Here is a 12,294-nt window from a genome sequence, read left to right as displayed (position 1 = left end):
GAAGAGACCTACAGGAAGCCCAGAATCCAGTATTCCCAGAATCCAGTACGTTCAGAATCTAGGGAGCTCCGATAGATTAATCCACCATACTTAAGCCCGTAGTTCAAACTAACTTGATACCACTGCCAAACAAGGCACTCTGGAGAGCAACAAGAGGCGACATTACTACAGAACAATATCTCAGGAACAGATATATCCAACTCTGAGCTCGATTGGACCACGGGAACACCAACATAAGCATAATTTTTTCTCTCTCATAGTTAACACCATAGTATTTTTTCTACCATAGTTAAGGAAATTCCGCGAATCCACTTCAAAGTACACTACACACCATCTTCATCATAACTACGCCATTTTATAATATCAACTCTCGAGAGAAGAAATCTGTATTGTAATGTTGTGTCTGGCAATCGAATGGTATCACCCACTAAGCCCATACACATAATGCCCCGATTTGGCGTCAAAAATCGCGGGAAATCATCAATAACTCCATAACTAAACTCGCTACACCATCTCTAGGAATCGGTACATCTGAAAAAAATTGCTCTCCTTCAAATGAGCCTATATGTTCTTCAACCGCTTCTTTCGTTGTTGAGCTATTCCCAAAAAACCAAAAACCCAAGTTTCAAAATGATTTTGAAAAGCTGATCTTGGGTTTTCTGATAGAATTCGCGAACAGTCTAGAGTACACAGAAACAGTACCAAACACCATTTTCATCATAGCTACGCCATTTTATAATATCAACTCTTGAGAGAAGAAATTTGTATCGTAATGTTGTGCCTGCAAATCGAATGGTACCATTCACTAACCCTATACACTTATGTGCACAATTCTACACTAATTTTCGCGGGAAATTCTAAATAGTTCCATCAGTAGACTCGCTACAGCACTTCTGAGAATCAGTACACCTGAACAAACTTATTCTCCTTCAAACGAGCCCTTATGCTCTCCAACCGCTTCTTTCGTTGTCGAGCTATTCCAAAAGTGCCAAAACACAGGTTTTGAAATGCATTTGAAAAGCTGATCTTGAGTTTTTCCTTAAAATCTGATTACGTAAGATTCGCGAAAACCTCGGAATTGATTGGTCACGTGCCTCAATGTTTTTTTCAAATCAGCTAATTCTATTAAGATTGCACTTGCTGAATCATGCTACGAAGAGTAGGCTCGGGTTTTGAGCTCATCAGCTGTGCATTTTTTGGATCTTGTACCTGTCATACTGTTGTTGTGTAAAAAGAAAATGAGTTTAGTTATTTAAACCAATTCCGACCAAGAAAGAAGCTGTATCCTCTTCGCGGTCACAAAAATGCTTTACGTGAATCATTAAACTTAAAATATAAACAAAGGGAGGTAATGCAATAAGCTTCAACTGGGAGCTAAAAGATTTATCAGTTGAATTAGGTTGGTTTTGCTGTGTTGTATGATGTCTACTCTGTTCAATTTTGCCAATAAAGAGAATGCTGCCCATTTATCTGCAAAAGCAGCTCCTAAAACACCAGGTAAAAAATCCACAATATTCAAAGATAACAAGAACATCAATAATGGGAATAAACTTCAAGTATTAAAAGACAACTTCAAGACTCCAACAAATAATAATGAAGTGAAGAAGAGAATCCCTTTGGGTGGAAAAGATAAGAATGTTAACGCTGCACATCATACTGGTAAGAAATTAGGATTTGGATTGAATGATTATCATAACAATAGAGAATTAAATTTATCTTCATCTGCATCTAAGAGAAGAATAAGAAGATTGAAAACGCCTATGAGTAATAGACCAATATCTAGAAAACTAAATGTTTTGAAAGATGATGAAAATGATGATGCTGTTATTCCACAAGATTCTGGAATTAAGACAAATTCAATAGATTTAAAGCATTTTGATGATGAGATTGAAATCATACCTCAAAGGGAAGATCCTTTACCTTTCAAGCCATTAAATTATGATCCTTTCACACATGAAGAGTTGAGATTATTGAAAGAAGGAAATATGAATCCAAGAAAATTTGATTATTCAGATGAAGTTTCCCAATTAACAAATGAAGAGATTTATCAAGAATATCCTTTGAATTTTGAAACCGAATCTGAAGATGAAGGAAACGATTCTTTCACAAATCATTCCAAACAACAACAACCACATTTTATGGAGCCTACGTTCAATTCCAGGGCAAGATCAAAGAGTAATGAGAAGAAAGGTGAAGTTTTCGATGAAGGTTTATCAATTGCTGAATTACAACGTTTGATTGATGAGGAGTAAAGTGAATTTTTGAAGAGATCGCTTTAACATTGTACAATAAAAGAATAAAAGTATTAGAAATGGATGATATGATTATAGGAACATGGTTTATTTTTTTGGTTTATATACAGTTTTGATTAATATTAATGACTTTAATTTACGTTGCAAAGATTATGAGCTGTAGTCAGTTAGTTTTTCTATTGTTGGGTACAACCAGGACCTTGAGGACCTTGATCTTGTTCATCTTCTTCAATATATTCTGGTAATTGATCATAATTTACAATTTTGAAATCAACATCATCAATATTATTTATTGATAAATCATCTAAATCATCAACAATATTATGTTTTTTAGAGCCTGGTAATATATTCAAAACATTTTGAATCTCAGCTCTTTCTGCAAACCAATTATCTGGTGGAAATTCCACAATTACTTTTAAATATAAATCACCTTTTTTAGAAGTATAACTATTTTTAATTGGGAAACCTTCACCTGAAATTTTAAGGAAATCATTTGGTTTAAGAACTTTACCAGTTGGTGTAGAAATTTTCAATAATCTATCATCTAAATGTTTTAATATTATTTTATCTTTAAATCCACATAATGCTTCGGCTAATGATATTTTCAAATCAGCATATAAATCATTTTGTATTCTTTCAAATGTTTTATTTTCAGATTTTTCATGAATTGTTAATATAACATCACCAGCTTCTTTACCATATGCTTCATCACTTTCATTTCTTAAAACTATAGAATCACCAAAATTTGAACCTTTTTCAATAATGAATTCTAAAATTTTTGTTTCTTCTTCTAAAGTTTCACCATTACATTTTTTACATTTATCTTTTGATCTATAAATTTTCCCTTTACCTTTACATGTTGAACAATCAACATATTCTTGAGTAACCATACCAGGACCAACTCTTTTAATTTTTCTCATGTAACCTTCACCATTACAACTACCACATGATTTACTCTTAGCACTAGATTTAACACCTTCACCATGACATAATTTACACAAGATACTTCTACTTGATGTAATTTTAACAGTTTTACCATTATATAAGTCCCCCAATGTAACATTAACATCTAGTTTGGCATCTTCAGTTTTGGTAGCACGTCTTCTTGCTTCTTCACCATTCATACCTGGATGGCCGCCACTCATTCCACCAAAGAAATTAAAGAAATCATCAGGTCCAAAATCTGGTACACCACCATCTTCATATCCATATCCACCACCGAAACCACCACCAAATCCATTCATTGAAGGACCATCAGCATCACCATATTGATCATAATTTGCTCTTTTGGTTTCATCACTTAGAATCTCATATGCAGCACTTATTTCTTTGAATTTAATTTCAGATTCTTCTCTTTGTTCTTCATTAACTTTATCAGGATGATGAGCTAAAGCTAATTTTCTATATGCTTTTTTAATCTCTATAGAAGTTGCACTTCTTTCTAATCCAAGGACTTGATAAGGATCAGACACTATGATAGCTGGTCAATATGTATTATTTCAACAAAACATCTCAATTTAAACTTACTTTCCAATGGATACTCTGAATATTTCTAGTGGAAATTGCCTTCCTAGTAATTTTGATATGCCATTTTCTTATACAAGTAATTTTTTTTGTCGGTGAAAGCAAGATCCGGTAGGGGGACGGGCTGAAAAATTTACTGGGGAAAAATCGGAATGTTCTGCCTAGCGCTCTGCCCAGGGTTCAGCCTAGAGTGAAGTCCGGGGAAGAATTAAACGGAGTTGACAAAACTCAGAAATAACTAGATTTATTATAGCTTTTTAAATATATTAATGATATAAGCTGGCTATTGTTGTCTGAAATGTGTTTCATCCAGTTTTAATGCGGTTTTTAGCTTATAATTGAATATTCTTAGAGATTCCCATAGTTAATAGTGACCCGTTGTAATGACAGAGCGATTTTTTGTTTTTGTTTTTTTGTAAATTTTGAATCAAATTTAAATAAACAAAACACAAATTTGAATTTCAACTTCTTTCTAATCACATCTAAAGAGTATTCAAAGTCATTGAACGTTTTAGATGTGGTATTATGGGAGTTAGATCATGATAGATTGGTAGTATAGGATGATACGTTGGCTGCTTTCCATCTGATGTTTAGGTTAGATTACCATCTTTGATGTGGCTTTATGGTTATTGTGGATCTTTTGTATCTGTCTATATATAAGACATTCATCTCGTTGTTTCTATTATATCAAGAATATTGGTGCTATTCAGGGGAATCTATCCATCAGAATGACTATTACACAACCGGAAACCCAATTATTACCTTCCAAGATCTCAAGTGTTGCTGTTATTGGTGGTGGTCCCGCTGGTCTTACTTCAGTTTATGAATTGTTACATACTTCAAAGGATGGGATTTCAACTGTTGGTGGTGGATTACCATTAGAGCCTGCGTTTACCAAGATTCAAGGGTTTGAACAGCTATCACAAATTGGTGGTGTTTGGAATGCTTCATTAGATAAAACTGATCCCCCAGTTCCTTCATCAAAAACCTTGAAATTAGAAAGGTTTAATGATCCATTTGTTTTGAAACCAAGGAAACCAATTCCTAAAGACTTGGTGATTGGAAAGGAAGTTATCAAGCCTTTAGAAATTCTTCATCCACAATATTCAAATTCTGCCGTTTATGAACATTTATATACAAACATCCCAGAAGAATTAATGAGTTTTTCATATCAACAACTTCCAAGGTTATCCGAGTCATCCATACGTCCTTTTTTAAGACATTATGAAGTACTGGAAAGGTTGAAGCTCTTAGAATCAACTTATGACTTGGGGAAGTATTATAGATTTAACACTGAAGTTGAATCAGTTTCTTATAATCCAAACTCCAAGAGTTGGACTTTAGTATCAAGAACAATAAATTATGGAGATCAAACAGAAACTTGGAGATCTGAAGTTTTTGATGCAGTTATTGTTGCTGGAGGTCAAAATAACATACCTTATTATCCACAAATTAAAGGTCTTCAATCTTTTATCCAATCATACCCAAATAAACTGATACATGCCAAAACTTATAGATCATCTGAACAATTGGCAAATAAAAATGTTTTAATTATAGGTAGTAGTTCTACAGCATCAAATATTATAAGTACAGGTTTTCCAGTGGCTAAATCAATTTATTTATCAAGAAGATCACCAAAACATAATTTTGACTATTTGAATAGAGTCTTTGCATCAGATGGTATTATCCCCAAACCAGAAGTTGAAGAATTCCATCAGGACGGTACCATTGAATTTAATGATGGTTCTTTATTGAAAGATGTTGATTTGATTATCATTGCAACTGGTTATCTTTATCACGCGCCATATCTCCAGGAAGGCCTTTTAGATTTAAACAATCCAATTGAATCACCAATTTACTCTAAAAAGGCTGATAACTTATATCTTCATGCTTTTAACATCAAATTACCAACATTGGCGTTTGTTGGTATTCCAAATACACCAACCGTTTGGAGAGCTATTGAAACCACTGCAAGTGCAGTTGCAGGTATTTGGTCTGGATCCAAAAGATTACCACCATTAGAGGATCAATTGAAATGGAGATTGGAAAGAATCGAAGAATCAACCAATGATAAGAGATTTCAACAATATCCTACTGATTCTGCAAAGGAAAAACTTATTGATCCATTATTTGAATTAGCTCCAAAGGGTAGAACAAATCCATTACCTGATGATCAGTATAAACAAGTGATCAATAAAAGCTTTGGTGATTCTGAAAGATTATTTTATGAATTTAAAAATGGTGTTCTAAAAGATAAATGAGTGTATTGTATATTTACAATTGTATATGGTATATGGTATATGCACAGTTAAATTTGACAGTTTTCTTATCGTTTTCCGTTGGTGCATAATCAGCTTTATACTAACATGTCGAAACAATAGAGAATACCATTATCAATTTCATTGTTATTGAAAGAGATGTCTGTGCTTTCAGTCTAGAATATTTACAAATTGTCTATTATGACTTTATAGTTCAATAAAGGTGATTAATTCTGGGTTTATTGTGTTTTTGATTTGAGAATATTGCGATTGGCAATCTACCGTTAGTGCCGAATCTAAAAGTTTATATAAAGAGCAATTTTGACCAGCTCCTTATTTTCCAATGAACCACATTAAGCAAAACAGAATAGATCTATATTATATACATAGATACATCCATTCAATCATATTATAATACACTGCATTGAATTGTTGCTAGTATCATATAAATATGTCTTCAATCTTGGAATTTTTCAACCCTGGTAAGAATCCAGTTGTTAATTCATCATCAACAACAGAATCAAACTATTATTCAACTTATAAGGCTAATTATGAATCAAATTTATTGAATTCCAATACAGCTTCCAAATCATCCCAATATTTTATTAACAATTCATCATTAGAAGACAAATTAGAATCAGAAGCACATAAAATAAATCAGGGAATCAAGGATGAGTTCAAAGGTATTAAACTTTATAGTGCAGAATATTATTATACTTGTACACTTGGTGGTATTTTAGCTTGTGGACCAACTCATTCGGCAGTTACACCTTTAGATCTTGTTAAATGTCGTAGACAAGTTGATGCATCACTTTACAAATCAAATTTACAAGGATGGAGAACTATAATTAAGACTGAAGGATTCGGTGGTATTTGGACTGGGTTAGGTGCTACAGCAATTGGTTACTCATTTCAAGGGGCTGGTAAATATGGATTTTATGAATTCTTCAAAGAAACTTATAGTAATTTAGTTGGACCTGAATTTGCAAATAACTATAAAACTGGTGTTTATCTAGCTGCAAGTGCAAGTGCTGAATTTTTAGCAGATATTGCATTATGTCCATTTGAAGCTATTAAAGTTAAAACTCAAACAACAATCCCACCATATGCAACAGGTGTATTAGATGGATGGAAAAAAATCACTGCAGTTGAAGGTATTTCAGGTTTATATAAAGGTATTGTACCATTATGGTTTAGACAAATTCCATATACAATGTGTAAATTTGCATCATTTGAAAAAATTGTTGAAGAAATTTATAAAAATTTACCAAAACCTAAAAAAGATTATAGTTCTTTACAACAAACTGGTGTTTCATTTGTTGGTGGTTATATTGCTGGTATTTTCTGTGCAGCTGTATCTCATCCTGCAGACGTTATGGTTTCTAAAATAAACAATGATAAAGGTGCAAATGAATCAATGATGAGTGCAGCATCAAGAATTTATGGTAAGATTGGATTTGGTGGATTATGGAATGGATTACCTGTTAGAATTGTTATGATTGGTACTTTAACAGGATTACAATGGTTAATTTATGATTCATTTAAAGCTTATGTTGGATTACCAACAACTGGTGGACATTGAATTTACAAGCATTATATATATATATGAATAAACTTGTTTCTCTATACTATATATATATATATTATTAATTCATTGTAATATATACTAAATTTTATATTTCTAATACTTTTTGTAGTAATTATTATAATTATTTCCAAACATTTTTAAATAAATCATCATCTAAAGGATTTGAACCAAGATTTCCAAAAGAATTGATTGGATTTTGTTGAGGTTGTGATTGATTCCAAACATTATTTTGTTGTTGTTGTTGTTGTTGTTGTTGTTGTTGTTGTTGTTGTATATTATTTAAATTTGAAGTTGATTGAGATAAATTAAAATTATTAAATTGATTATTATTAGAATTTTGTAAATTTGGTGTGGAATTTGATATAGGAGTTGAATATAATGAAAGTATAGACTTCTTTAAATCAGGTCTTTGATTTAATGATCGTTGTTGTTGTTGAGGTTGAGATGTTTGTTGTTGTTGTTGTTGAGGTTGTGTTGGTTTTGAAAAGTTTAAAGATTCAAGATTTGTTGATGGTTTTGGTAATTGTTGTTGAGGTGAAGATTGTTTTGGTGCAGCTATTGGTGAACCAAATTCTAAATCTAATAGATTGTTTGATTTTTGTTGTTGAGGTGCTTGTTGTTGTTGTTGGGTATTATTTATATTTTCATTATTTATAGATCCAGACCCATTTGTTCCGGATCCATTTGATCCATTTGATAAAGTTGAAGGATCTGGTATAGTTTTAGAGGCAGCCCATTTCTTTAAATCATATTTAGTTCTTATGAAATTTTCAATTTTGGAATCATCAGGTATATGATTCCCATTGGGGAATTTATTTTCCCAATATAAATTTGCCTTAGAATTCCCCCATTTAACCATTGATTCAACTTGTTCATTAGTCCAAGTATCTAAATCAACTGATTTTACACGGGAGATATGAGTCCCCATTGATCTATGAATTCCTGAACAACGAATACATATAAATATACCTAAATTCCAACTTGCCCATCTTGGATGTGAAGCGGTTTTACAATCAGCACAATGTGAATTACCTGGTTCTTTTAATAAAGCTTTAAGGATTTGTTGATTCTTATCACCTGATTTTCTGACTCTTGACATTCTTTAATTACTTGATCTTTGATCCCTTTGGTCTTTTTACCTTTTGTTTATTTATGAATTCAAGAGTTCAATTCCAAAACTTTTGTTGATCTGTTCAAAATGTTGAAACCACTCAGAAATTTCGCGCATACAAAAAGCTAGATTATGTAAAACACACTATTAAGATTATGTAATTGAGTAGTATCCGGGTAAATCTGTCATTTTGATTTCGATTACATAATTTTTGTATTGGTTCTTACGTAACCACTGTTTTTTTGTTGATTTCTCGTATTTTCAATTCAACAGTTTTTTATGAAAAGAACAATGAAGTGAATATATGAGCTCAGTTGTTCTGAAGGCCCAAGGGTATTATAGGTTTTGATCTTTGATTTCGGTTTATGGAAGAAAGATTAGGTGTATTGATTGGTGATATAAGGTAGAAGATAATTGGTTACAATATTAAATCAAAGAATCATATTGTTTAATAGAAGAATTCGCAAATCAAACAAGTATACATATGATTAAGATTAAACAATTCATATAATCATTCATATACATAACTTTGTTTTGGTTTTTTGGTTTGTTTTCATATTTATTACATTCATAAAAGTCATATAGAAAAAAAGGGTGCTGGTACATCATACTTATTTATTTTCATATTAATCAAAAGGGATATTATTTCAAAGTGTTTATTCAAACTCCCATATTACAAAATATAACCAAGGGACATAATCAATCCCTTAGTGTTAAGAATCAAATGTCACATAAACCACAAGATGATACTTTAATACAGAGGAATCACACAAAGAAACACAAAAAAACAAGATTATTTAGTAAGAACCAGGATCCAACAAAAAATTATTATACTTTAAGTGAAATTGCTACACATGATTCAAATAATGATTTATGGATGATTATTCATGGTAAGATATATGATGTTACATCAATTATTGATGAACATCCTGGTGGAGCTGAAGTTTTATTTGAATGTGGCGGTATAGATGCAAGTGAACCATTTGATGATGTTGGACATTCACAAGATTCAGTAAGGATGTTGAAGCCATTATTTGTTGGATATGTTAAACAAGATAAATTGGATATGGTGGATCATAGTGATGATGATGATGATTATTTATTAAAACATAGTAAGAACTTAAGTCTTGGTGAAAGTTTATTCTTTAAAGAGTTTAAGAAACAAAGAAGGAAGAAGTTTTTAAATGATAAATATTTTAATATAGCCATGATAGTTTTAGCTATCATGGCAGGGTTTTCCTATTTACAGATTATAAAAAACAAATTAGATGATAATTAAAGACTATGATAATGAATAATTGATTAATGATGAGATATTGAGATGTAGATTTACTAACCGCTCAGTATACAAACTAATAGTCTTAATTAAATGGAATAGCGGTAAATCTACAAAAGCTTTGATTAAAAAACATAGTAAACATTATATAAAGATCTTGTTATCAATCTAGACAAACATCGAATCTTTAAAAATGTAGACATATATTGAAATTATATTAACCTTCATGCAGTTAGTAATTTATTAACAATATAAATATAAGTTAATTGTTAATACGTACCACTAAATTATGCAAAATTCAAATATAATTTAGATAAAATGTGATCTATTCAGCTTGGTTTAAAGAGAATGAGTACAGCCTTTTATATATATATGAGATAAAAGACCTTTACGGATTCCACACTAAAAATATTAAAACATGCAATCTTACTAGAAAACCCAATATAGTCTGCAGTTATATATAAAAGTAATTCATAAATTAAGGATTTGTTAAAGTTTATATACATGAAATCAAATTAGCCGCCAAGAATTTCATTAATAGATCTTGATTAACTTATATTAACAACTAAGCGCTGGCGTGATCATGTTGAAGTTATTACTACATTAGGAAGTCAAGGAAGAATTAAAGTTATAATTGCTATACCGATTAGGAGAACAAGGAAACCAAGTTATATCTATGAATTAGGTATTCCTTTGGGATACTTAGGAGATATCATAATTAAGAGATATCTCAACAATATATACAGAAGACTGAACAGGATTAGATCATTCAATTATATATCTATTTAAATTGTGGTTCTATTCTCATCTTATTCTTAGGTATAACTAGAACAAATTGTGGGTGTAGTACATTTATATCAATTGTTTATAATCTACAAAAACTTATAATGAATTGAAAAAACGTAACATAATATTGAAATATTAATCTAGTTGTCTGCAAATATATCATCAGCTAGGACAAACATAAATTATATCAATTTACATGATGTATATTTTATGTAATAATATATTGAAATAACCTAATCCATGCAGCAACTTTAGTTTATAACATATTGTATATGAATATTATAAGATCAAGTTAATATGCACTAGTACCATTAAATTATGAAATTCAATAAATTAAGATCTCAAATATTCGAAAACAAGTTAATAAATGTGATCGATTCAAAGCCTGGATCAATAATTACAATGACCACGTACCAGAATTTGTTGAGAACCAAGACATCTATAGATATTTTCCAAAAAACATGTGAAACACTCAAATTTATAATAAAATATAGAATTTATATTTAATAATTTATCTTTTAAAAGTTCAAAGGATTTGATAAAGTTTATATATAGTAAATTTGCCGCCAAGAAATTCATGTAATTACATAAAGTCATGAATAAGCGCTGACGTGATTGAAACACGATGATCGTAATTTCTTAATTATACGTTCTTATGTTTTTATATATATAGTAAAATATAGTGGATTCTTATTATACAGATTGTTATTATGATGCTTTAAAGTATTGTGGATGTAAGCTTTATTTTAACTAGTAGTCATGATGATTATATTGATAATTGTATATAAAGTACTGATGTCAAAGTCTGATCCATACGTAATTCATCACTAGTTATATATTGATCTAAATCTTTGGGGCGCCTAATCAATATATTTAAATCTATATTCTAAATTCATAATTACTATTCTAATTAATATACCACAGCGGCTAATTTCATTATAACATAATATAACAACAGCTTGTATATATAATAAATAGAATTTACGCTATAGTATTGAATAGTACACTAGTAGAAAAGTATCAGATGATCCAGTGATCACTACACTTGTCTATGATATATCCTGATATCTAATAACTCAATTATGGAATGATAATCACTAGCTTATAAATATACAATAGACTAGAGCAGTGGCATATTAGCGGTAAATCTACAAAAACTTATAATCAATTTAAGAACAAACATAATGTATATATTTAAAGATCTAGTTGTCAAATCAATATAGTCGACAAACTGCATAAATCTCCTTATATACAACTATTTAAGTGTATTAAAAAATAATTAATAATATAATACTATTACTATATTAATAAGTTAATGAAACCACTTAATAAGAAATAAAGACACACAATTCTATAACAACCGACCAATAATAAGCAAAAGCATATGAGATCATTTCCAATCAAATCATGAAATATAAAATAATAGAATTGATCTGTGATAATTTGGTATAAATCAAAAGAATAAAGACGTTAAGTAGTTAATATATAGGGAGCTACCA

At 30.5% G+C, this 12,294-nt stretch overlaps 6 protein-coding genes across 6 annotated transcripts; 4 read left to right on the top strand and 2 right to left on the bottom strand.

Moving 5' to 3' along the window:
- Positions 1-1,418: 1,418 nt before the first annotated feature.
- PDS1 (securin) lies at positions 1,419-2,252 on the top strand (the record flags this gene model as incomplete). Its single annotated transcript, XM_011273363.1, has 1 exon — positions 1,419-2,252. The coding sequence occupies one exon, from the start codon at positions 1,419-1,421 to the stop codon at positions 2,250-2,252; it is 834 nt and encodes a 277-aa protein (XP_011271665.1).
- A 176-nt stretch (positions 2,253-2,428) lies between these two features.
- BN7_6075 (uncharacterized protein) lies at positions 2,429-4,359 on the bottom strand (the record flags this gene model as incomplete). Its single annotated transcript, XM_011273362.1, has 2 exons — positions 2,429-3,723; positions 4,344-4,359. 2 exons carry the CDS (start codon positions 4,357-4,359, stop codon positions 2,429-2,431), a joined length of 1,311 nt encoding a protein of 436 aa, XP_011271664.1.
- Positions 4,360-4,504: 145 nt separating this feature from the next.
- Positions 4,505-6,037, top strand: FMO2 (dimethylaniline monooxygenase; the record flags this gene model as incomplete). Its single annotated transcript, XM_011273361.1, has 1 exon — positions 4,505-6,037. The coding sequence occupies one exon, from the start codon at positions 4,505-4,507 to the stop codon at positions 6,035-6,037; it is 1,533 nt and encodes a 510-aa protein (XP_011271663.1).
- A 448-nt stretch (positions 6,038-6,485) lies between these two features.
- PIC2 (Cu/Pi carrier) lies at positions 6,486-7,616 on the top strand (the record flags this gene model as incomplete). The annotated part of the gene is made up of 1 exon (XM_011273360.1): positions 6,486-7,616. The coding sequence occupies one exon, from the start codon at positions 6,486-6,488 to the stop codon at positions 7,614-7,616; it is 1,131 nt and encodes a 376-aa protein (XP_011271662.1).
- Positions 7,617-7,743: 127 nt separating this feature from the next.
- AGE2 (GTPase-activating protein AGE2) lies at positions 7,744-8,721 on the bottom strand (the record flags this gene model as incomplete). The annotated part of the gene is made up of 1 exon (XM_011273359.1): positions 7,744-8,721. The coding sequence occupies one exon, from the start codon at positions 8,719-8,721 to the stop codon at positions 7,744-7,746; it is 978 nt and encodes a 325-aa protein (XP_011271661.1).
- A 736-nt stretch (positions 8,722-9,457) lies between these two features.
- On the top strand, positions 9,458-10,012 carry CYB5 (Cyb5p; the record flags this gene model as incomplete). Its single annotated transcript, XM_011273358.1, has 1 exon — positions 9,458-10,012. One exon carries the CDS (start codon positions 9,458-9,460, stop codon positions 10,010-10,012), a length of 555 nt encoding a protein of 184 aa, XP_011271660.1.
- Between the last annotated feature and the right edge of the window lie 2,282 nt (positions 10,013-12,294).

Source organism: Wickerhamomyces ciferrii, contig 00248 (assembly GCF_000313485.1).
Source record: "Wickerhamomyces ciferrii WGS project CAIF00000000 data, strain NRRL Y-1031 F-60-10, contig 00248, whole genome shotgun sequence".
Taxonomy (NCBI): domain Eukaryota; kingdom Fungi; phylum Ascomycota; class Saccharomycetes; order Phaffomycetales; family Wickerhamomycetaceae; genus Hansenula; species Hansenula ciferrii.
The sequence above is the reverse complement of the archived record's forward strand: the minus strand, read 5'-3'. Positions and strand labels throughout refer to the sequence as shown.